The sequence below is a fragment of the Podarcis muralis genome, chromosome 6, assembly GCF_964188315.1.
Source record: "Podarcis muralis chromosome 6, rPodMur119.hap1.1, whole genome shotgun sequence".
NCBI classification, from domain to species: Eukaryota; Metazoa; Chordata; class Lepidosauria; order Squamata; family Lacertidae; genus Podarcis; species Podarcis muralis.
The window spans coordinates 32,894,591-32,921,531 of record NC_135660.1 but is presented as its reverse complement, the minus strand read 5'-3'; the positions used below and the strand labels follow the sequence as shown (position 1 = coordinate 32,921,531).

Below are 26,941 nucleotides of genomic sequence, written 5' to 3'. Positions count from 1 at the left end.
GCAAACACAGCAGTTTGACTTCACCCCTGGAGGCTCACTCCATTCTCTCTTGAGACAAATAGATGCCAACAGAACAACATATACTATGGGTGCCGTCCAATGCCTCTTTATTGAAACTTCAGCTAGTGTAGAATTTAGTGGCCAAGTTGCTCACTGGGGCAAGACAGTTTGAGCATATTATACTGATCCTGTTCTGACTGCACTGGCGGCCAGTTAGTTTCTGGCCCAATTCAAAGTGCTGGTTTTCACCTGTAAAGTCTTAAATGCCCCAGGACCGCAACACCTCAAGGACCGCCTCTCTATATATGAACCTACCCAGACCCTGAGATCCTCCTCTGAGGCCCTTTTTCATGTGCCTCCTGTGCAAGAGGTCTGGTGGTTTAAGACTCAAAGCTAAATGCCATAGTTATTTTGGTTGGAAAGCTTAAAAATCATAACTAATTTTGACAAAACTATTTTAGTCATGTAATCCACTTTAGTGAATATGTAGACTGCAGTATATAGACATGAATACATGCTGAAAATGTTCACAGCTTCAGGATATGAGAAAGATTAAACATTTCTTTGCGACAGAAAACTTTAATCTGTTAGCACACATAATATGAAATGTATATTAAAGTCTGCCAACATTCAGCTTGCAAAGGAACTGTCATTCAGCAAAAATGGCCTGAATTAAAATGCTGAACTCGTTAGTTAAAGAGACTACTTTAGAATCGTAAGGTCCTCTACCGTTTACGAAGGTGGGAACTGCAAGTTCCAGTTGCTCTCTGTTCCCTTTTTTCTTGTGAACACTGCCATTCCTTTGTTACCAGGACAGGTGATTTGTCACATTTATGCTTCTGTCAGGTTGATTTTGTTGCTGCAGAATTTTATTTTTCGTCTGGTAGCACAAAATCCTATCATTTAAAAAAGCTGGTCAGATTCTCCAAAGAGAAGATAAAGGAGATGCTTTCACCACCAACTAACTTTTCCAGTGTATCCACACAAGTAGCAGAAAGTTTGATGAAGGATACTGGAAAGACAACAGACTCTGGAGTGTCACTGTCATTTATTCCTGATAATTAATGTTGCCTTTGTAAACCTGGGCCAAAATCCATGATACTGTATTTGTGCCACAGCAGGAGTCAGGAAACAGAGGCATCATGGACACATTGTTTCCCCTTGAAGACCCAATCACCCTAGCCTAGTGGAACAGCTCAGATTTCATAGGCATGGGATCCTAGGTTTGAGTCCAGAATATAGCTTCTGCTAAGTCATTATGATGTGGATGGGGCTGTTGATGGTCATGGTTTCCTTCTTCTTCATCAAGGTGAACAGGGGTGGGGATTTTCATTCTCCTGGCACTTTAATCTGGAAGTTTTCATCATTGTCAGGGGTGTGCTCAGAGTATGTAGAGCTAAATGATTTGATATTTTTGCCCTGCCCTTTCAATGGTAAAGTTAAAGGACCCCTGACAGTTAAGTCCAGTCACGAATGACTCTGGGGTTGTGGTGCTTATCTCTCTTTACTGGCCGAGGAAGCAGACAGTTTTTCTGGGTCATGTGGCCAACATGACTAAGCCACATCTGGCGAAACCAGAGCAGCACACAAAAACAACATTTACCTTCCTGCCGGGGCAGTACCTATTTATCTACTTGCACTTTGACGTGCTTTCGAACTGCCAGGTTGGCAGGAGCTGGGACCGAGCAACAGGAGTTCATCCCATCGTGGGAATTCGAACCGCTGACCTTCCAATCGGCAAGCCCTAGGCTCTGTGGTTTACACCACAGCGCCACCCGCGCCCTGCCCTTTCAATACCACCTATATATTCACCTCATCTGGGCTGTCCTGCCAATGAAGTTGCACTTGAACAATGGGCACACCACCATTTCAGAAAAACTGTACCAGTCTGTCTTTCACACGGCACCGTATCTCACATTCCATAGCATGGCAAGAATTATGCCTTATCTCATTGCAGCTTTATTATAGCCTTTCAGCCAATGTATCTCATATCTAGATTTTTGCCCTTAATGTATAAATAACCATATGGGGTTTTTTCACCAGGGCGGCACTGAATATTTTTTTCAAATGACGGTATGTCTGGATTCTGTTTTGTTTCCTGTGTCTGTTGAACCCAGTCCTGAAAGCATATGCTCCACCCTGTGTAAGAAAGTAGTGTTATTTTCAGTGTTTGAAGGCGGAGGAAAAAAAAGGAAAGTTAGATTAATATTTGGGAAGGTCAGATCTTTCCTTTTGTCCTTTCTGCCCCCACTTTCTGTTATATCTGAGTCCTTTTGTATACTTCAGGCAATTATTGCTGCTTTTATTATATGAACCCAGGATCTTGACAATGAAGCAATTGCAGTTTATTGTCCTGTTTCACACCTGCAGGGAATATCAGAAATACCGAGAAGCTGAGTTATGACAAACAGCGTCAGTATGAGATAATGGTAACGGCTTTTGACTGCGGGCAAAAACGTGCAACTGAAGATGTGTTGGTACGAGTTGAAGTCAAGCCTGTATGTAAGCCTGGATGGCAAGGTAGGGATTGTGTATTGTTCTTTCTTTGGAAATGTTGATGATGAATCTTGAGATACAAATAAAATGTTAACTCTTTAAAGTTGTAGAATAGTGGCAATTTCTCTTTTTTTATGTAATGCGCTTTTCAAGTGATATACTCAAAGCAGAAAGCAATGACAAAACCTTGAAAAAATACTTCAAAACAAAATAATTAAAATATAGGGGAAAGCAGGGGAGATAAACCAACTAGTTCACTAACAGTTAGAGGCTTCCCACATTCAGAGAGCAATCCTACAGCATGGTTCAGCTCTGTCACAGGACTTGACAACCCAGCTTAACTTAAGCTGGCAAAAAGGGTAATTTAAGTACTACTTTAAAGGCTTGCTTTTCCTCTGCTAGACTTAGGTTGGCTTAGCCAGCAGTGGCCCTTTTCCTGGATCTGGCTTCTTGTGCATAGGTTTGCTCCCTTACTGACTAGGTGCCTGGCTAAAGCAAGAATGACACTGTTCCTGGGATGTCTTCAAGGGCAGGCAGATGGGCAGCTCACAAGGAGCGGCAGCAGCAGTAGCAGTGGTCACCACCTCTTCCAGGAGAAAGCATCAATTCATGCTGCAGCCCAGGGCCCCAGCTCTTACTTGTGCTGGCAACAAGTCTGCCTGGTTTTTTTTAATTAAAGTTTTTGTTACAACTGAATAGCGCCACATTCCAGAGAGAGATGCTGGGGTTTGTAGTCATAGCATCCACTTCAGCAGGATTGGGCTTTCAAACCACACCTGCTTCCTTTTATGAGCAGTGCTGGATTTACGTATAAACTAAACAAGCTATAACTTAGAGCCCCACTGTCTTGGGCCCCCCCAAAATTTTTTAAAGGAAAAAAACAATTGGGTGTACATTTCCAAAATATCAGGTAAAAAACAAATAAAATAAAACCTACATACAGCAATAGTGTTTTATGTTGTGTAAGCTCCTATGATGGGCCCCGCCTGCTAGTCTGCTCCCTAAAATATCACTGGTTTGCTCATATCTATATATAGGGAGCCTACATTCTGCATGTGCAAATGGCTTTAGATACCTATTAGGTCCATAAATTACCATATAGCATATACTCAACACAAAAAACAGCGACAATTTGTTGTTGACAAAGGACAGCTGGACATATAAAGGGCCCCATTACCTTCAATAGCTTAGGGCCTCATCAAACCTAAATCCGGCCCTGCTTATGAGTACCCCCTTTGTTATTGCTAGACCTTATTGCTACTTTTTATTGCTAAAACTGAATGAATCTGAACACACATCTGCAAAAAGGTCCTCCCATATTATGTGTTCAGGATTCAGTTCCTAAAATGCTTTAGTTTGAGTTGATGGGTTAGGTTTCAGCCTTACGTACTACTGTTGGAGGCAGTATGCCTCTGAATGCTGGTTGCTGGGAATCTGGGATCACAAGTAGGAAGAATGCTGTTGCCCTCAGGGCCTTCTTATGGAATTCCCATAGGCATCTGGTTGGCCACTGTGAGAACAGGATATTGGAACAGATGAGCCATTGCTTTTCTTCTGTTCTTATTACTCAGCTCAGGGAACACCAGGTACTGATCCCTATTTCAAAGGAGCAAATATGTGCATTCCTCAAAAGTTAGGATATCAATTGTTTTCTGATATGTTTTAGTATATTTCTCTCTCAATGCAGAGAATACCTGAGATGCTTTGTTTGTGTGTTTTGTTTCTGATGATTTGTGAATAGTATGTGGCACCACTCAAAGGTTCATTTTTAATATCAGACTTTCTTATTGCAACTGATTAAGTGTCAGATGTGACCTATTATTATTAAATCCATTGGGATCAATGCAGAGGTAGAGCATTTGAGGTAGGAAATCTAGGTCACACTCCTTTGTGATTTCTACAGGTGCTTAAAAGTTGTTTTCTTTTTTTTAACAGAGAGCAAGCATTGCTTTTAATGGATAGGGGCATAAATCTGGAATATTCCCCCCCCCCATCCCATTTTGGGAACAAGAAACCTGTGTGTAGGTGCAGCAAAGTGTGTAGGTGGGAAAGTGCAGCAAAATATATTTGATGTGATTGTCCACTTATTTATTGTTATTTTATTTTTAGTATTATTATGGCATGAACAAATTCAAACTTCAAACAAATTTCATATCCAGGATTTTGAAATAGTTAAGTTAGTCTCCCCCCACCCCCACCCAAACTGCAAAGGTGATTGCTGCTTTTTTAAAATTCACAGCAGGTTTAGCCCTAACAAATAAATTACTGCAGGACAGAATCTGAGCACTTGTCTCTCAGTTCTTCTAAGCTTTAGAATCTGTAGTCTAGTGAACTTTCAAAAAAAATGGAAGAAAAGCAATGCTTATCTTAGAGATATAAACTTGTGACCTTCTGATCTCCTGATGTGCAGAGCCTCAAAATGGAATTCTATGAAATAAGGTATTCAAAGGCTGAAACACCAGAAGTGTTTTCTTCTTCAAGATGTATTATAGCTATTGATCCTTGACTACTTAGACATTCTTTGTGTATGTGGCATAGGCTCAGCAGGGCATTGATGACCTGTGATATGTTCTGCAACTTCCTGTTTCATTGATATTAATAGAGCCATAAAAAGCAGTACCCATCCTCTGCATTCTACTTATTTATCTTGGATATCTTGGGGTTATATTCCAGATTGCACATATCCTAAAATGACATTTATTTGGACCTTGTCAAGTTTTTCATTTCACCCAACTTTCATAGAATGTATAAATCAAAACATCTGTAGGCTATTTTGTAAGGCCTTTCTGCATAGTAAACTTTCCTGATTCGCCAGGAACCTTCATAATGTGTCTTTGATAATTGGGTTGAATGTTTCCTTGATATAATTCTTCATCTCAAGATCTCCCTGACCATTTTGATCAGGGGGACATTTACATATCCACAGTACTAAATTATTCTTGGGGTATGATATTACCACCCGCAATGATTCTATAGAGGAATCTGCTGCTTTTGAGATTTCCAGCTTTCAGGACTCTGTGAATGCCACAGAGTAGACAAACCTTTAGTAGATAAAGTAACCAACAAAACCCTATGCCAAAGAAATGCAGAGCTAGTAATAAATGATGTGTTTTATGAAACAGAAGGGCAATAACATGAAAAAGTATACCTCTTTAAGTCGTAGGAAATATTATGTGCATTATTTATTCTTGTTTTGCAGAGGAATCAAATTTTGCTGTAGGACAACGATTGACACTTTATATGCTGTATTGTGATAAGGTGATAGAAAGACAGTGTTCAAAATCAAACAGCTGCTGAGCTTATGTATGAATTCATACTGTTGCTGATATACGGTACTTTGCACTAACAAGTAAATACAAAAATTGCAGTGATCATCCATCACAATGAAGGGTGCACAACAGCAAATGCTCTTAAAAAAAAAAAAGTTAGGATGTAATTTCTAATCAGATTTATCAATATAATTCAGGTCTTCTGAAACTGGGATATAAGAAAATGTAGAAAGGACATGCCAGCTTTCTTCAGCGCCATGCTAGTACCATGGGCAAGCCCAATAGTTCTATGTATTGGGCTTTGAGGAGAATGAAAGGCATCCAAGTATGCAATATGAGACCAGACACCTACCTAGTCCAGCATCTTGTTTTCCACAGAGGCCAGCTATTACGAATCTGATAAATCTCTAAGAACATGAAGCAGCAACCCTGTATTGCTTTCCTGCTGTTCAGAGGCATGATGCCTTTGATCCTGGAAGTATTATATAGCCGTTGATACTCTTATCCTCCCTGATCATTTGTCTAGTCCCTGATCCTACAGTATATTCTAACTTCTACATGTTCGGATAGGCATGCCTAAACAAAGATGTTGCAAACAGGTGCTGGAAAGAATACAGTTGAAGGTGCTTGCCTTATGTTGGGGACTTCTAGAGCACAGGAACTGCCAGGCTAAAAGACTGATATCTTACCACTGTAGAATGAGCATTATGTGGCACTTGTAACAGGGCCAGTTCTGCAGGTGGTGTACAGCAACATTAAAGCAAAAGACTAACAAACAAAAACCTTTAAAAGCAGTACAGAATAACTGCTAAAATGACTGGCTATATGTAGTTAAGCTCATAGCACGAGTAACTGTTTAAAACTATTCTGCAGCCTTTTGTGATCCCAATTAGGTAGTTACTTCTCCAGACCCTCTGTATGCACTTTCATTGCACATCAAAATTTGATGCTTGCCCCTTTCCTCACAACAACTAGGAACACAGCCTTGACTGAATGGATTTGGCCTGGAGTGATCTATGCATGCTCATCCTTCCCCATCTATCCACATACGTTAAACCTTTGCATATCCTCTGGCTATTTCAGTAAATAAACTGGTAGTATCTTGACAGTGAAGAATAAGACCTTGACCTCCTTGCAGTTGAAGAACACGCCATTTCAGTAAAATCACATTGTCCCTGTCACTCAAGGCTTCAAATGAATTTATTTGCGTTTATATAAGAATATTTCATTTTCCCTGGATCTCATTAGGAGCAGACTTTTTAAAATTGCTGCAGAAGGGAAAGGTGGAGCTGAGAAATTCATTTTCACAAATTTCACTCAACATATCCAAATGTTCATGTTCAGTTAGGGATATCACATAAAAACCATGTTCTCTGCTTTCTGTTTAAGCAGTGGACACCAATTGCGCCGCAGACAGAGCTGTTCAAAAGCCCCCAAAGGCGAAATAGTAAGGCTACAGAAACTCTGCAGCCCTTGAGCCATGGCAAAGGGCACATCCCAGGGAAATAGCAAGCCTTTTTCATAAGAGAGCTGTGTAACATTGAACTTGTCTGATCTAGCTCAAGGAAGATGATCTCTGACCTGCTTCAGGTGAAGCATAGACAGAATACCTTAGGCAAGAGCACTACCATCATGTCACATGACTATAGGTGGGGCCTGGGACAGAACTGGATCAGCACTCTTACCTAGGTCAGTTTATCTAAATCTTGGGTCCCTAGCTGTTGTTAGACTACAATCCCCATCATCCCTGACCATCAGTACAGGCTGGCTGTGTCTGGAGGGACTTGTTGTTTGGGGGACCAAAAGTTTGGAAAGGCTAGTCTAGGGAATATAAAGCAGTACTTCAGCTAATTATTATTTTGGGGTTCTGGACTTGGTGTGCATTGCTTCAGTTCTGAAGCACACAATTAACATTTCTCTTCTCTTTACCCCCACTCCCCAATTTCATGCTTTGCAATTGTTTTTACATGCCTGACTTGCTAAAGCAAAACAACAAACAGAAAGTATTTGCCTTCCCTTTAAAAAGGAAATACTCAGAGCATGTGCAGGTTTTGCATTTTAAACTCACTTCGATCATAGTTGCATCATGGCTCTAGAAATAAAATGGCGTTTTCTCCTGCTGTCTTGTTGCAAAACTATTTACTTGAAAATAAGCACTGTTTCGTTGTTGAAAAGTTTGACATTTTTTCAAAGCAAAAACAGTAAAGTGTACATTGTAGCTGTGTATGTTTCCAGCTGGCTTCTGCTGACTATAAAACACTTTTAAAAATAAAAAGAGAGGTAGGATGTTGTGGTGACCTGCCCCAGCCCCAGTGAGTCTCACCATGTCCCTCAATCCACTTGCTAATGACACACCCACTTGCTACTCCTTTTATCATTTGCTGCTCTCTGAGTGGGATCCCTGAACTTTGGGGTCCTAGATCCCAGCCCCCCCCCAGTTCTAGGCAAAGCTACAAAACTCAAATTTTATTAAGGCATTCTGCTGAAGATATACTCCCAATCTTTATTAGCCAAGTTTAGGAATTGCTCAGCAGCTTTGCTCCAAGTCTCAAGAACCTTTCTTGTACGTTGTTAGTTCAGGGACTGCATGGTACTCTGAACATTCTTCAATCAGCTTTTGCACACTTCCTTCTTCAATTGAAAGTAGGAGTAAATTTTTGAGTGGGCAACAGTCAACTTTGGCTCATCCATCAGAAACTAAAACAATTTCCGCATGAATCTCAGAGTACAGTCCCAGTAAATCTTTTAAGAATGAACTAAGGAACTGGTCATAACTGAAGCAAGATTTGCAATTTAAACTCCATTTACACTTAAATAATCTGAGCACGTTGTTCTCTTTCCTCCTTGATACAGAAAGTTTCTCATTTGCGTCTTCAATCAAACCTTGAAGTGAATGAACATTTGATCTGAAATGAGTTTTATTCCATTCACCGCATTCTTATGTGTGCAAGGCTAAATCAGACTGACTAGATATGCATATTATCAATGTGCACTGTCTGGAAAACCTTACAAATGAAATATCCAGATGTGCAGATTAGTAGAAGAGCTTAACTGGGATGGTTGCTTTAAAGAATCATCTGCAGCATCTAAACATCTCTGTGATAATTAAGCAATATGTTTGCACAAAACCCATTGTGCAAACCTGAAATACATGCATTATTATTATTTTTTTAGTTTTAATAGACCAATATTTTGAAAGGATCAAAGTCTCTCATCTGAAACTGTTTGCAAATTCCATATTTAGTCAAATATTTGAAAATAAAACTCTCTGGTTGAGAAGGTCAGTGTGCTACATGCAGCACAGCGTGTGCTGTTGTTGATGGTTTAAATCTTCTGGGTCACCAGACGTCTGGCTGAACAAACTCTGGATTAGCCTGTGAAAGCTATGAACCTGAAGAATTCTATCATAGACAGCTTTGTAACTTGCTTTTATTTATGCAGTTATAGATAATATTTGGGGGAAAGTTTACACTGTTTTTGGAAGCTGAAGCCCTTTGTGACAGAGTCTGGATTTGAAATAATTTAATTGTAAATGTAGTTGTTCTACTAGCTGCAGACTACTCCTCAGAAGACTTTTGCTCATGCTCCAAAGAAACAATATAAACTGATAATTATTGTCTAGAGACTCTGCAAGTCCTAAGACTTCGGCCCTGGATGGCTGAACGCCAGATGGGTTTTCAGGTTTCAAGTTATATTAATAGCTTGCATATTTTCTCTTTAACAGCAATATGCTTTGTTTTCTTGGTTCTCTGCTGGGGAAATTGTGAACAACAACCATTCCAATTATAGAACTGGAAGAGAGATTGGAGATCATATTGTCACACACGCCTTGCTCAGTGCGGGCTGTACCAGTCTACACCAGCCCTGTTCCACTTTCTATCAGCTCTCACTTTTAGGAGAAATGTCCTAACAGCCAAAATCTGTCATTTTTTGTATGTGACAGGCCTTCGGATATTTGAAGGCAAGCTATCATGTGAGGTCTTCCCTTCATTGTCTCTTCTTCATGATAAACATAAGCAACTCTTTCAACTGTTCCTTGTACAAATTGATTTCCAGACTTGTTTCCTTCTGTTCCCTCTCCTCTGTGCACACAGGGGGCAAGGAGACCTGCATGATTCAAAGGGAAGTAGAATTCTGTATCAGGGACATCTGGAAATGAGTGGAACTGTTCAGAGGGGTTAGGACTGCATAGGGGAGGAATAGAGGGCAGGGTGGGGATGGATAGGGGGTGCAGCATTGTGTAGAGGAGGTGAGACAGTGTAGAATGATCAGGGCTGTATAGAGGAAGGGAGACTGTGTATAGGATGGACTGGATAGAGGGGGTGGGGTGTCATGGCAAATGAGGTTGTACTGGCAGCACAGTGTCTCGTTGGACTGGATTTTGGAGGTATGCTTTTTTATGTGTGGTTCCATTTTTTTGCCTATTCAAACCCCCATACCATCCTGGTCCCTTTCCCCTGGGCACACTCCAGGTTTTCAATGGCTTCCTTGAAATGTGGCATTCAGAAGTGGACATAGTACTCCAGATGTGGCCTGATCACCAAAGAATATGGTCCAAATGTTATTTCTCATGATTGGAGACATTAATCCACATTTACCCAAATATGTGTTTCAATACTTTTCTTTGGCTCGTACAAGTGAACAGTAATAATAATAATAAACACTGGATAATGGGCATTCAGATGATATGTTTTTGATACTTCTGCCATAAATTTATACACGTTTTAGGAGTAGGGCAGGTTCCACCAGTCTGGCCTTCTCTGTGCTGATTCCTAGCTATGCTGGTGCAATATGGGCAGAGTTGAGCAAACTAATAGTATCTACAGAACTCTGTATACATATACATTGCCTTTTGGTAAGGCTCTGCGTATAAAGTTATCCAAGGCTTTCACCAGTATCCCAAAGTCAGTTATGCAAATTTTACTCGGTTTTTTAAAAAACAACAACAGCAAGCAATTATTTGAACTCCATAGCAGTGTGAGTGATGGGATGGAACCATGCTTTTGACACTGGAATTGCTGCTGCTTACCAAGATGGGGCAGGACACCAGTGATGTTCCCTCACACCATCCTCAACCACATAAGCCAAAGTGATGCTTGTGTTGAGAGGCTCCATCCCATCACATGTGTTGCTTCAGCTGCAAATATATTGACATTTACTGTTTGTTTTCCTGTGCGGTATATTTGACTGGAAATGCAAACTAGCCACCAACAGAAATGGACCTGATGGGGCATGGCAGTGGTAATAAATAACATTTCCTGCAAGTATATTAAAGAAGAAGAGTTTGGATTTGATATCCCGCTTTATCACTAGCCAAAGGAGTCTCAAAGTGGCTAACAATCCCCCTTTCCCTTCCTCCCCCACAACAAACAGTCTGTGAGGTGAGTGGGGCTGAGAGACTTCAGAGAAGTGTGACTGGCCCAAGGTCACCCAGCAGCTGCATGTGGAGGAGCAGGGAATCGGACCCAGTTCACCAGATTACGAATCCACTGCTCTTAACCACTACACCACACTGGCTTCAACCACACCACTCTGTGATTCAGCTGCACTTTTTAATGTTCTGATTATGAGAAAAAATCAGCTGAGGGAAGTTGTGACATTCATTAAAGCAAGGAGTGATAATAGAAACTTCTATTGGAGCCCAAAGGGAAAGTGTTAATCATAGAAACATAGACACTCATTCTAAGTCAAGCCATTGGTCCATGTAGATCTGTAATTTCTGATACTTGGTTTCTTGCTCATTCTACTTTTCTGTTTGCAAAATTTATAAAATACGAATAATTTTATTCTTGTGGAAATCATTTGATAGTGTTGGTCACAATACAGTGTGAATTAATGTTGTTATTCTTTCTAGACTGGAATAAACGTATTGAGTACAAGCCTGGTTCTGGGAGTATACCGTTATTTCCTAGCATTCACCTGGAGACTTGTGATGGACCTGTTTCTTCTATTCAGACCACCATTGAATTGCAGACTAACTACATTGGAAAGGGCTGTGATCGTGAGACATACTCTGAAAAATCCCTGCAAAAATTATGCGGTATACCTTTAGCATTTTCATGAATTTACTTGGCATTGCTATTTTGAACATTTTGATATTTACACAGGGGTTGCTTTCCAGGTCATTGAGCACACATTAGCCAACTCTGCCCTCTTATGTCTCCTTTTCCTGTCACTTCCGGGTCACAGTGATGTGTGCATGTGTGGTTGTGCAACAATTGGACACGCACAAATCAGTTGTTGCCTGTGTTAAAGACTCCCTAATATGTATACTTATGGGCTCAAAAGTGCAAGCTTGGCATTATCTCTAAGTTGAAGCAGGCAGAGTCAGAAGAACTCCTGCTTTCTCTATCTCCACTTCTGCTTTAACATGCAGTAAGATCTTCATCTCCAAATGTCAATTGAGGCTAAGGGATTCCTCTGCAAATAGCCCAAGGAGAAGTAACAGGCTGCTAGCTGTTACGCTATGCAACCTCTATGGAAGCAGGAAATGCAGAATTGTGCCCCTTGTTTCTCTCTTCCACTTCATTACTTTAGCAGCTCATATATTTATATCAATGAATTTGGTGAAGGGTAGTAATAAACCTCTGAACCCTTCTTTTTACAAAATCTGAAAAATTAAAGAAGTTATTCTAGCCTGATGATCCTGCTTAATTTGCATTTTGCCAAATGTGCAAGCGTTAATAAAAGTGAAAGCAACTTCTCACAGAGTAATATTTAGGACAAATCAACATTAAACACACACACACACACAGAGTTTGGTGATGTGCACAGTATTGCTTATTGCAACTGAAGAAATAAAATTCCTTTTGGAAAAAAATTGTTTTTGCTGGGTAGAACTCTAGGCAATTTTGCAATGTTTATTATAGATTATGCCATCTGGGTAAGCTGAGCTTGAAGCTTTCCAGTAGGTAACATCTGTGTATTAGGGAGCACAAGCTGGTATATTACGCACAGTTAGCGCTTATAAAATAAATGCTGTCTTTGTACACGCTTAAAAATGTATGTAGTCTTATTTGTTGATGCTGTTAATTGAAATGACATGCAAATGAGGGAATTAAGTTCATTAAAAATTTACCCAACCTTTAAATATAAACCTAGGGTGGAAAACCTTCCAGAAAAATTCAGTGGAGCGCATGTTTTGCATGTAGACGCTCCTAGGTCCAATCTCTGGTGTCTCCAAGTCGGGCTAGGAAAGATTCCTGCCTGGAAAGCCACTGCCAGTCAACCCTGACATTACAAAGCTAAATTGCCTGACTTGGCATACGGCAGCTTCCTAATATTTCAGAACAGTGATACAGTTCTACAGCTCCTTCAATTAATTCTTTAGCTATGCATTTTGGATGCTAACATCCCACACTTGGGACCCCGGCAGCAAAGCTGAGAAGGGGGTCTTGTCATCTAGGCAAACCAGGACCTCCATACACACTGCCTGGGCTTGTGTCCTGGAGAGGTCACTTTGGTGCTGCTAATGCAGTGGTTTGATTTCACCCCTGGAAGCACACTCCATTGTCTCCTGACAGATGGATGCCAGCAGCCAATCTGAATATCATTCTAAGCCATAGTTAAACAACAACTTTTTCTTCTTCTTCTTCTTCTTCTTCTTCTTCTTCTTCTTCTTCTTCTTCTTCTCTCCCTTTACCATAAGGTCCTGGTCAGGTCACAACAATTTAAAATTAAACATTTAAAACAAATTACAATCAGAATAATAGAATGGGTTCTAAACTATTGTTTAAATGTAAACATGGCGTATGCTAATGCACACTGCCGAAATTGCGGGTGCTTCACTCCCCTTCTGCTGATGCTACACTGCTGGGGAACAAGTCATAGTCTGGCTTAGCATTATGTCCAAACCCCAAGAACAAACCTTGGGGTTTTAGAACTCATTGAATTTTTTTTAGGGGATGAGAATGCAAAATGATGCAGAAATGCGGCAGACTGAATTTAAGATTGGAGTAAAGTGAGAAACTGATGGAAGTCAGTCTCTGAAGATGCAAAGAGCATCAATTCCTGCCCAGAGATTAAGGAATTTGGAGTTTGAAAACCTATATTTCACTATGTAACCGAAGCATCATTGCCACCTGTAATCCCCTTCCCTGAAGCAAGAGTCTTTTGTTTACATTTTGGGGGGAAGCCAGAAGGGGCTAGCAGGGAAGAATACGAATTCCATTTCAAGCTGGACCCAGTAGGAAAAGTTTACATTTGAATTATTTACCGTATTTTTTGCACCATAGGACGCACTTTTTCCCTCCTAAAAAGCAAGGGAAAATGTGTGTGCGTCCTATGGAGCGAATGCAGGGGGGAGGCAGGCGGGGAAAGCTCTCAAGAGCCGCACACAAGCTTCGTGCGCTCTTGCGGGCTTTTCTCCAGGAGGGAGAAGGGACTGACTGGCTGTAGCAGTCCCTTCTCCCTCCTGGGGGAAAAGCCCCCAAGAGCGGCGCCCTCTTTAAAGGCTGTGCGGCTCCTGCAGGCTTTTCTACGAGGTGGGGGAATCCACCCACCTCCCAGAAAACCCAGGAGAAGCCGCACCGCCCCTTTAAAGAGCGTGCGGCTTCTGCGGGAGGTGGGGGAAGCTGCAGCAGATTCCCTCCTCCCGGGTTCCCTTTGAGGCGGCAATGTGGGAGGGGAGCAGCTTACACTTGTGTAAGCAGCTCCTCTCCCACTTTCCTCCTTCAAAGCAACTACGGAGGAGGGAAGGAAGAGGACCATGGATCCTCCGCTGCTGGAGGCTTCAGCAGATTCCCCCCTCCGTGATTGCTTTGAAGCAGGAAAGTGGGAGGGGGGCAGCTTACACTCGTGTAAGCAGCTCCTCTCCCACTTTCCTCCTTCAAAGCAACTATGGAGGAGGGAAGGAAGAGGACCATGGATCCTCCGCTGCTGGAGGCTTCAGCAGATTCCCCCCTCCGTGATTGCTTTGAAGCAGGAAAGTGGGAGGGGGGCAGCTTACACTCGTGTAAGCAGCTCCTCTCCCACTTTCCTCCTTCAAAGCAACTACGGAGGAGGGAAGGAAGAGGACCATGGATCCTCCGCTGCTGGAGGCTTCAGCAGATTCCCCCCTCCGTGATTGCTTTGAAGCAGGAAAGTGGGAGGGGGGCAGCTTACACTCGTGTAAGCAGCTCCTCTCCCACTTTCCTCCTTCAAAGCAACTACGGAGGAGGGAAGGAAGGGGACCATGGATCCCCTTCCCCTAGACAGTGAAGCCACATGTCTCTCCAATGAAAATTGGGAGTGGGCATTGTGTGAAGTGGCTGTGGATCTCCTGCCGCAGAACTGTAGGACTGTATAGAGTTGGGAGGGCCACCCGAGGGTCATCTAGCCCAGCCCCCTCACAATGTAGGAATCACAGCTAAAGAACGCCAGGCAGATGGTCCCCCAACCGCTGCTTAAAAGCCTCCAGTGGTGGAGACCCCAAACACCTTCCGAGGTCATAGAATTGCAGGGTTGGAAGGGAACCCCAGGAGTCATCTAGTCCAGCCCCGGTGGACAGCATGCACAATCCATCCCGTTGCGCAAGACTAAAGATGCTGCGCAAGGCTAAAGAAGAAGCCAAGGCAGCGAGCGGGATGGATCGCGCTTGCTGCCTTGTCTTCTTCTTTAGCTGCACTGGAGAGGTTTAGCTCCTGGCTGGAGAGGTTGTGCAGCTATGGACCCCGCGCGCTGTCTTGGCTTCTTTGCTCTTTGGGGCTGGGGGGGGGGAACCCGGGCTTCCCCCGCAGCCCCGAGAAGGTCTGGGAGAAGTGGACAGGCTGCGTGCAGCCTGTCCGTTGCTCTTTGGGGCTGGGGGGGGGGGAATAATATTTTTTTCCTTGATTTCCCCCTCTAAAAACTAGGTGCGTCCTGTGGTCCGGTGCGTCCAATAGAGCGAAAAATACGGTAGTTAAAATCTGACACCATTAATATAAAAAAACATTAACACCTGCACAGTATTCAGTTGGTACCTTGACTATTCTATGTTTGCACATAAGATATATCTGCGAGTTCCACAGTTGGCTTGCTTTTGAAATATGTGAAAATAAACCGTTAGTCAGATAATGTTGCATGGCGGCAAACAATTAACCCTGAGGAATACTGCTTTTCCATTATAAACACAACTACACAAACCAATTGATACTGGTTAAATATTCTGTGCTTGCCACTGCAAGTCTTCAAACACTAGAAATAATTATTTTGAAGAAATACTGGGCAACCAGTATGCATTTTGTGGTTTATTCGCTTTTTCATTCAATGAAGGTATAGTAAATGAGAAGTGAGGAAAGAACTCTAAAGAATAGCAGCACGTCTGCCCAGGCCCATCACAGCTCATAGGACTGTAAGCATCCTTTTCCACAACAGTAATCTTAGTCCTAGATATATTTGCTTCAGGGCTCCATACATAGCACAGTGTGAATATGCTTGTATTCCATGAGTACCTTTGTTCACCTCCACACATTGGTACTTCCAGCTGAGCTCTGTCTCAATTATTCCCAACCACACTAGTGGGTGGTTGTTAATAAGATGTATCCACACTGTGTGGTGTTGTCCTCTCCCCTCAGGGAGAGAAAGGTTCTGAAGGGCTTCATGCACGGTCACTATTCTCTAAACTGGCAAAAGAGTGATGGCCTGCATATTAAGAGGATGAACACCTTGATGACATGGGGAGAAGTCCTCTTTACGCATTTGTCCCTAGTATATGTGAACTTAACATACGAAGCTGCATTGTAAGGAGTCTAACTATTGGTCCATGTAGCTCACTGTTATGTACCCTTGACATGGGTTTCCAGGATCTCTTCTGATCCTCCTGCTGCTGAGATCCTTTGAAGTGGCCATAACAGGGCATGAGCCTTGGATTTTCTGCAAGCAAAGGAAGAATCACTGCTAATCTATAGCGGGGATGGGGAAAACCTGTGGCTCCTCAGATGTTGTTGGACTCCAACTCCCATCAGCCCCATCCAGCATAGCAAATGGTCAGGAATTATGGGAGCAGTGGCCCAGCAACATCTGAAGGGCTATAGGTTCCCCATCTCTGCTCAATAGTCTAGTAGCTTGGAAACATTTATGTTTATTTCATGTTTGGGTGTTTTTTCAGCTCTTGAAAACAAAGGCAGCATTAGCAATAAATGAGAGGGATTAAGTGTGTCAGAGTGTCTCCTACAGTGAATTCAGCTGAACAGCTTTCTCATTAGTGTCTCATCAGACTGTTCATTATATATCATCTGCAGGGGTGTCATCAGGTGCCATTGACTTGTTACCAACTCCCAGTGCAGCAACTAACTGGACAGCTGGTCTTCTGATAGACAGCAATGACATGATTTTTAAATTTGAAGGGAAACAAGGAGCCAAAATCCCTGATGGAATAGTACCAAAGAATCTAACAGATCAGTTTACCATCACCATGTGGATGAAACATGGCCCAAGTCCAGGATTAAGAGCAGAGAAAGAAACCATTCTGTGCAATTCAGATAAGACAGGTGAGTCAGCTTTATTTAAAACTGCATTTTCTTCACCCTTCTCCATTGCTTGACATACGGAATAGAAGCGTGTGTTGAAAAATGTTTTATATTCAGTCATGAAAGTTGGCCTCATGGTACTTCTGATATTGAAAAAGTGGACTTTAGAATAAGACAGGTAAAGTGAAAACACACTCTGATTTCAGTAAATAATACAACCAAGCTAAATAATAAAAACCGTGAAAGTTTTTATCCTATTAATATATCTTTCCTGTAGAAATGAATCGGCACCACTATGCACTATATGTGCACAATTGTCGCCTTGTGTTCCTGTTGCGGAAAGATTTTGACCAAGCTGATACCTTTCGTCCTGCAGAATTCCACTGGAAGCTCGACCAGGTACTTAGTTTATTTTTTATTACAGTAATTCCTATATTTCATCCAGTCACTGTAGTGGATTGAGTGAAGAACCGCTAATAGACACAAAAACTAAACTATTATTTGAGTACAGAAAGTTTGTGTTGCACGTACAGTCTTGCCACTGTTATCCACGCCAAGTAGAGAGAGTTATTGCTGACATCCAAGCTAGATTACAGAAACATATTTTATGTGGGATTGGCCTTGAAGAACATCTGGAAACAACGACTAGTAACAATCCTTCATACAGCAAAGTGATAGATTTTCTGACTTCTGCTCTTGTTGCTGCCGATATTGATGGACACAAAGCAATGAAAAAGGAAGGAAAGGGATAAGGCAGAGAAGGCTTTGGACCAGGCATATAGAATAGATATACAAAAAGGAACTGAATCAATATTGGGGCTAACTGACACGGGACAGGATCTAGTTCCACAGCTTTCTTACACCTTCCCCATCTCTCTCTCCTTATGGCCAAGTGGTTAGAACACTGTTTGAAAGATAGAAAGCTGGACTTTTTGAGAAAGGCCTGTCTGTCTCTCTCTCTCTCTCTCTCTTTCTCTCTGTGTGTGTGTCTGTGACACACACACACACACACACACACACACGAGGGAGGGAAGGTTAATCAGGCCCTAATAGGCTCTTCTGTCGCTATGGGCAGCTGATAGGTTTTCAGACTGATTGCTTCCTGACTGCCACTGAATTTCATAGGACAGATTAACACTGAGGAAAGTGACATTAAGTGACAGTGCTAAATTGTACTTGTGGATATTAATAAACAAAGTAGCTTTATCCTAAAACAATATAGCAGAACAAATTACACACCAAAGCAAATTTTATGTGTGAAAGAGAACAATCCAAGGGCCCAGGCAGTTCTTCCATCATACATTTGCTCCCCCTGCCCATAAAGAAGGAGGTCTGCTATAATTTCATCATCATCATCATTTTTTATTTGTATGCTGCCTTTCCACAATTAAAAACAATGCTCAAGGAGGCTTACAACATGACAAGATTTACATAATTACAAAAGTCATAAACAATAAATAAACCACATCAAAAAACACACAACCAAATGGAAAACAATTTCCACATAAATCCACATAAACCATATCCTATGGTTCATGGGAAGCCATTCCAAGGTCTGCAGAATTGCATTCTTAACAGCACTAAACTTTACAGCTAGTACAAATTTTCTCCATTTTATATTTTTATTCCTACTTATTCTAGAAAATATGTGCATATGTATTAACACAGCAGTTTACTGGGAAATTTATACAAACAGGCCTACTATGTTAGCACAAAGTGGGAATGAGGAGAGTGGCTTTATCAGATATGGAAGAGCTTTCATCTCTAAATTAAATTTTATTCAGTTTTTATGCCAATAGGAATTTTAATTGTTTGGTGCTTTTGAAGCTCAGACAATTTAACTTGATGTCTTTCTCCCTGAGTTGATGTGCAGCTTATGACACAAACCACATTTATAAGATACACAGAAGATTAGAAAGCTCCTTGTTTATACCCTATACAACAAGTAAGAAAGAAATTGGTAGATGAATCATGGTAATCCTGCAACAGAGAGAAAATCATTTCAGACATAAATCAGACACACCAGCATCCAAAGACTTCACAGCACCTTATCTTTTAGATCCATAATACGTTTTCTAACCTAGATTATGTACTGTTCTTTATTAGTCTTCAAATCCCCCTTTCAGCCATTTCTGCGGAATTGTCTTGTTTACCGCAGTACTGCAGAAACACAAACGGTTATTATAGTGATGCTGACAATTTTAGTTGATGCTTATTGTTACATTTATATTTTAAAAGGATGTGGTGTCTTAAATTGTTGTAAATGGTAACTGGGATAGATGCATGCTAAAAATGTAATAAGTCAAATAAAAGATAGATTCATGATTTACTCAAATATTAGGGACGCTGGGTGTTTTGCCATTTTAAAACAAAAAAGAAAGCTGGATTTAAACAAGATTATGTCCTCTTCATTGATCTATGAAGCTAATTCATCTAGGCATGTTTAAATTATAACATGACAGAAGACAGACATGCTGCAGTTATGGTTCATGATAATCAGTGCTTTCAGGTACTTTCACTGTCAATGTGATAAAAAGGTTTCATTATTTAAAGCTCTAATTAAACCATCCATATTTCCAGGAATGCAACAGCGAGCACAGTGGCATCTGCATATTGTTATTCTCTCAGCATAATCCTCGCAAGACTGTAGCATCTATGTGCGCTGCTAAGTGGTCCCCTTTCTTTTGTTTTGCTTATCCTTAGACATCAAAGGAAGGTATCTGTTTCGGCCCTGACACTTGTCAGCAATGAGGGAGTTTGGGAATAATGGACCACAGGTGTATATTTCTCAAACTTTATTGACCGATATTGTCCTCTTGTACGTATAGATTGTCTGGAAGAGATACTATTCTTAAATGAATAATACCGTTTAACCAGGCTGGCTGTAAGACAGTAAACAGAGGCTGCTTTTGTACTGAAATCAGTCATTGTTTGTTTTAATCTTCACAAAGTGGAGAAGGAGAGAGAACTCCATTGTTTCTTGAGACCTTCGGAAGCCAACAACAACAACAACTCTTCCATTGTGTATGCTGTAGACCAGCCTGTTGTACCATATTCCACTTGTCTTATTTATTATTATTATTATTTGAATTTATATACTGCCCAAACCTGGAGGTCTCAGGGTAGTTCGCAGAACAAAATCAAAATATAAAACAACAACCCAATAACCCCCATACAGTGGTACCTCTAGTTATGGACTTGATCTGTTCTGGGGTGCCAATCGCACCCCAAAAAGTCTGTAACTAGAGCGCTGCTTCTGTGCATGCGCACAGCACGATAGAGCCCTTCTGCACATGTGTGAAGCATGCAGAACGCTTTTGTGCACGCACACACGACGAAATCTGGAAGTATACATTTCCGGGTTTGCCGCGTCCACAAGCCAAAAAGACTCAACATGAACCTAACGCAACATGAGGCTTGACTGTATTCCCATATTCAGGTGAGCCCATTTTTTCTCAAAACCCCTGAGCACCAATACTAATCAGACCACTAAAACCTTTATGAAATGTCATTATGTTGCCTTTTAACCCAATACATTTGTACAAATTGGAATAATGGTAATAACCAAACATCCAATCTTAATTTCTTCATTGTAATTTTATATCCTTAATACACTCCATATATTTAGGAAAGTAACATGAAAATGACTTTTTAAAAAGAAAAGAAAGGGTTTGAGATAAGTAATTAAGCTAATTTCACATTGCAATGAAATCATGCTGACAATTTTGCCGTTCTCTTAATTTATCGTAAATGATGGCAGGAATATCAAATTCAGGTTAGCAATGCTGGTATGTGATAGCTGGGTTTTCAGTTGCTATATACATGATGCTTGAAGGGCTGGTGGAGCCTTATCCTATTTGATGCCATTATAGCTTCACTTTGATAACTGACTGCCCTAGAGAATTGCCTTTTGGCTGATAAATTCTCAGCTGCAGTTTTTGGTATGACGGATGTAGCGTGAATGTAATTTCCCACCCTGAGTGCATTCTGTCTTCACACCCTTCAGATACTTTTAGTCATCCTTGAGAAGCATGCAGGAGGGGCCCCGTAATGTGTTAGTCCATTCTAGATGTGCTGTCTCTGTAATGTCAGAAGGAGGTTTCTGGCTTTTCTGCAAATGGATAAATAGTGTAAAACAACTTATGGAATATCAACGTTCAAAACATACTGGCTTATCATAATGAGATTTATCTGTGTGATCACTTTTGAAACACAAGCCACTTGTTTTAATGTAGTTTGATGGGAGATCTGTAGACAGTGCACATCTTTTAAAGGAAAATCAAAAGTAGGGATAGGTTGTCTTTTTTTGCTCTGTTTTGTAACAGTTTGATAGAATACCTTTGGATATATTCCACTCTGCTGGCTTCTGCTAATCAGATGAGGATTTCTTTTAAAGTCCATTTTACACACACACACACACACACACGTATGTATTTACATGTTCCAACGTGTGATTTCAGTTATGTGTCTCTTTCCTTCAGCATTTGTTATAATTCTTTTAAGCGGATAACAGAATGATCCCGTGCCAATGATGTGGTGAATGAGCATTTATTTTACAGAAATCTGTAATTAACAAAATTTGTTGTCGAAAATGGCAATTTCACACACACAGGGGGAAGTATGTGTCCAGAGTGTGATTCTGTGCAGCCATCCATTGTGGGTGGGGTTTTTTTGGCTGCAGAGTATATTGCACCTGAACCAGGAGCCTGAGCTCAGTAGAACGTATCATATACACTCCCTGAAAATTGAATGTACATAATTTTGGACTTGAAATAGGAATGTTTTATTGGCAGCCGCATCTCAGAAGTACATATGAAAGTTGTATCCATGTGGTACTGTTCTTCTGATAGCGTGAATTCATGTTCTACCAAAGAAGAGGGTTTATTAGTATTAGTATTATTAGTATTAGTATTATTATTTGGACAATGCAAATGGCATACTGATTATTTTCCTTGATAGATAGATTTCATTTTCAGGCAGAATGAGAAAACAAACCAAGAAACAAAGAGCAAAGGAAAAGCGAAAGGCAGAGAGCCCCCTCTTTAAAGCAATGGACAGACTCCTGCAATGGCCAGTATGTAGCATCTTCTGTGTTCTTGGTCTGTGCTGAGGTTCGTAAGAGTTTCCAAGAGACTATGTGACTAGACATCAGTGCTCCTTTAACAGGTGACTGACCTTGAAGCCCTCCCAGGAGCTTCTTGTGACTAAGTGATAGATAAGAAATTAGCCACCTTATCAGCAGGTGTCAAAACACAAGATAAGAAATGAGACTGGCTAATAATTAAAGGATCCCAGACACCCAAAATAAGGTGCAGACACAAAAAGAGCCATTGTGGTGCACCACCAACTCCTTGCAATACAGTGGTACCTCGGGTTACATATGCTTCAGTTACAGATGCTTCAGGTTACAGATGCTTCAGGTTACAGACTCCACTAACCCAGAAATAATATCTTGGGTTAGGAACTTTGCTTCAGGATGAGAACAGAAATCACACAGCAGCGGCGCAGCGGCAGTGGGAGGTCCCATTAGCTAAAGTGGTGCTTCAGGTTAAGAACAGTTTCAGGTTAAGAATGGACCTCCAGAACGAATTAAGTTCTTGACCTGAGGTAGCACTGTATCAAGGTCCTCCACATTTCCATTACAATTCATCCTAAATGAATAAACCAATGAAGGCCAGACTAGATAGTTCTACTACTAAGGTACCTAATGGAGGTACCTTTGTGTGTGTTTGTGTGTGTGTGTGTGTGTGTGTTTCTGTTTCAGTGCTTTTCAACAAAATAGGCAGCAGTGTATAACAGATTAACCAAACCAAATACTGTATGACTTCTATGTATGGCAAATTTTCACACAATTGTTATATATGAAAAATGAAAAACAACAACACCACCTTGTAAACAAATATGGCAATATAGAATGTGCTGGTCCATGTAGCTGGCAGGGACATACAACCAGCATTGCTTGGATTCAATGCAAGCATGTCCTGTGGAAAAGAAAGCAGCATTTTAAGGGCTTTTTCTGTAGTACTTTATTCTTTAATTGGAAATGGGGGGTGTGTGCATTTTGAATGTGCTGTAAACTATGCTTATGGAGCTAGTCATGTCTTGTTAAGAAAGACTGGAATTCTGATCCATAAATTTGCACTAGCATATGTTTTTGCTACTCCAGTGTACCATCACTGTAGCATAATGATGATTTTATGGCTTCTTTGTGGTCACATATAATCAGGAAGATTCCGTCATAAGCAGCTGTTTATTGGCAGAGCAATGTTGGTATCTTCATTCATCTTTCAGTCAGAAATACCGTCACTTGTATGTATACTTGCTTTTCTAAGTCGGAACTGCTAATTACATGATCTGAACCGTGGAACTTCAGTCAAATGCAGATACTTTGTTTTCAGGGGCACTAAACAAGTATATACTAAAAAAAATGATCCTTCTTTTTTCAAATAGACAGTTAGGATCATGATCCCTGCTGAAAGCAACAGGCATTTTAGAGAGTAATGGACAGAACGGCCACCCACTTAAGCATAAGCACTTGGATTTAAGCTGAACTGGCCCCCTGAAACAAATGGGGTGCTGTTTAAAACTTAGGTATTTCTGCATACATGACTTGCATATTTGGTTGCAAATGTCTTCAGAATGTTGGGCTACACATGGGAGCATAGAATTGCCACTTGATTTGTGGCTATCTTCCATATCCAAGAAGTCACTGCAAACATCTTTGACAACCCATAGATGCTTATACAACAATTGAAAGGAATTAGATTTCTAAGTCCCAAGTTCAAAACTTTAAATATGGAAATCATTCTGATTCTCTTATTGGATGCATATGCAAACTGCTTCAGATGCTTAGGTTTGTCTACGCCAAATCAACTAGATTTCCAGGAAACAACTTCACGGTATTGAAAAGGCTTTCCTATGTACAAACATCTTTGTAAAGTGGTTATTTCCTACAGAATACCATCTGTTGGCAAAGACTATACTTTAACTATCACACAGGCTTAACAGGTACATAATTACCTTGTCTGTGGCTCCTGGTATATAATCACTCTGTCTCTCTCTGTGGTGTTAAGAGATATAATTAAATAGCCAGAAGGTACCATTTAAGTAAAGTGTCCGTGCATAATACTGGGGATGTATAACTTTCCAAATTGATTCCTTATTATAAACAGATAAAGTGAAGATCCACACTCATAAGCACACTGCCAAAGATTGTGTTCTGACTGTAGAATAGGATAAGGAATAGCCAAATATTTGTATGTGCCTAAATATATCATCATGACATAAACTATAGTGCCATTTATAAAAGCAGCTCCTTCATGGATGCTAATAAATTGCCTTCATGTAGTTTTAAAGAAGAGACTTTCCATTTATGGTTTAAACTAGCAGAGAATGTTTATCCTTCCAGTGTTTAATAATTGACTAGCCTTCACTCTTTCCCAGCTTCATTGTTTTCCTTCCCTCCTTTTCTTTTTTAAATTTTTTCTCTACAGTTCCTGGGGAGGAAACTTAATGCTAAATGAATAAATTGGGGCAGCAGAGTTTAAATAAAAATAGTGGAAGATATAAGAATACTGGGAGACAAAAGAGGCAGGCAACAGTATAACCATACTTCACTCATTCAGTTTCTGGATAACAGAGGAAGCATTCCCTACACAAACTTATGACATTCTGCACTTGTCATAGTTACAGTGGAAAACAGTGTGCAGAGAGTATAAGTGCCATTTCACATGCTACTATTCTGACTTGGAGGCCACATCAAGCTGACTGCCACATCTTTGGCCACCTCTAAAATCTCATTTACATTTACTCCAATCAGCATGGTTACTTCTGTCATTGAAGGGCAGGAAGGACCATTGAAGGACATGGTATGCTGAATATACAGTAGTACCTCGGGTTAAGAACTAAATTCGTTCCGGAGGTCCATTCTTAACTTGAAACTGTTCTTAACCTGAAGCACCACTTTAGCTAATGGGGCCTCCTGCTGCCGCTGTGCCACCAGAGCATGATTTCCGTTCTCATCCTGAAGCAAAGTTCTTAACCCGAGGTACTATTTCTGGATTAGCGGAGTCTGTAACCTGAAGCGTATGTAACCTGAAGTGTATGTAACCCGAGGTACCACTGTAATTATGTTAAAGTAATCATGCAGGTCTATGTGCTAGGAATGGATGGATCAGCATAGCTTTGGTCTACATGACTTTTGCTTGTGTTCACTCATAAGTCTATACGTTATTCATAAGTTCATCTGTCTGTCTGTCTGTCTGTCTGTCTGTCTGTCTCTCTCTCCCTCTCTCTGTGTGTAAATATGCATTGAAGTACATGCTGGTGGCGCTGTGGGTTAAACAACAGAGTCTAGGACTTGCCTATCAGAATGTTGGCGGTTCAAATCTCCATGACGGGGTGAGCTCCCATTGCTCGGTGCCTGCTCCTGCCAACCTAGCAGTTCGAAAGCACGTCAAAGTGCAAGTAGATAAATAGGTACCGCTCCGGCAGGAAAGTAAACGGCGTTTCCGTGCACTGCTCTGGTTCGCCAGAAGCAGCTTAGTCATGGTGGCCACATGACCCGGAAGCTGTACACCAGCTCCCTCGGCCATTAAAGCGAGATGAGCGCCGCAACCCCAGAGACGGTCACGACTGGACCTAATAGTCAGGGGTCCCTTTACCTTTACCTTTTACACATTTTCTAACAAATGAAGGATTTAATGGTAGTGAAATTGGCACCCCTGCCATCAGACATGTTGAGGGCAAGTCAGTACATAAGACTATATGAGTTGAGAGTAAGTGGTATGGAAGGCACTTGACTCTAGAAAGTTGGGCTTGGGTGGAGGCTTCTATGATGTTTCTGGCTCAGCTCCGGCAGCCTCCAGACCATAAGCTTCAGAATTTGCAGACCCATGACCACCAGTTTCATGCTCAGCCTCAGAAGCCTAACCTCGTTTCCCAGCCAGGGATATAGGAGCATCTTTTTCTGACCTGGAGCTCAAGGACAGGACAGTGATTGTTGTTTTCTGGAAAAAAAGAACTCTCAACATGTTCAGAGGTATTCCGCCAAGGTATTCTGGTAAAATAAGCTACCAGTCATTTCTATGAATATATTCTGCTGACCCTTTTTTCAAGATCAGAGCAGAAATATAAAACACTTTGACTGATCCCCGGGGAGCATAAGAGCTAGGATATAGATGACTAAGAATCAACTTAATCCTGTTTCAAAAAGTAGAGGAGACTGAAAGTTTCATTAACCATCATTTACCATTATATCTAAACTGAACCAAAACTAAAAGAAACTAATTTCATAAACAACTGTCGGAAGGTGGCTTGTTTGAGTAAACTTGATTTAAGTCTAACCTCGGTTGATTCAGGTTGATATGCCACACTAAGCTGTGGTTAGGCAAAAATAGAACCAAATACTGTCAAATTCCTGTGCCAGAGGCAGAGGAGGTAGAGAAATCATGCGAACCTGAGGCCTGCAAAGGCTCATTCTCATAATGCTAAATCATGGTTTAGTGCAGGATTGGGGAAGATTTATTAGCTTGAGGCCCATATTCCCTTCTAGGCAATCTTCTGGGGACTGCATGCCAGTCAAACATGAACAATGAAAATATGCTTTACCTTTGTATAGTAGGCTAGTTTCTAAACACACTCACACTTCCCTCTCTATCATCCACACAGGCAAGCATGACTATTATCAGAGTTAAAGGACACGTTCCAGTCAGGCAAAATCACTCAAGGATGATATGAAACAAAACTGGT

The 26,941-nt window shown here is 41.1% G+C and overlaps 1 protein-coding gene across 1 annotated transcript in view; it reads left to right on the top strand.

Annotated features, from left to right (window-relative positions):
- Nucleotides 1-26,941, top strand: part of CLSTN2 (calsyntenin 2) — a 329,191-nt gene that overhangs the window by 243,311 nt on the left and 58,939 nt on the right. The window contains exons 5-8 of the mRNA XM_077929943.1: nt 2,371-2,520; nt 11,620-11,805; nt 16,964-17,212; nt 17,469-17,590. Of these exons, the coding sequence (XP_077786069.1) occupies nt 2,371-2,520; nt 11,620-11,805; nt 16,964-17,212; nt 17,469-17,590 (707 nt within the window). The remainder of the gene's footprint in view (nt 1-2,370; nt 2,521-11,619; nt 11,806-16,963; nt 17,213-17,468; nt 17,591-26,941) is intronic.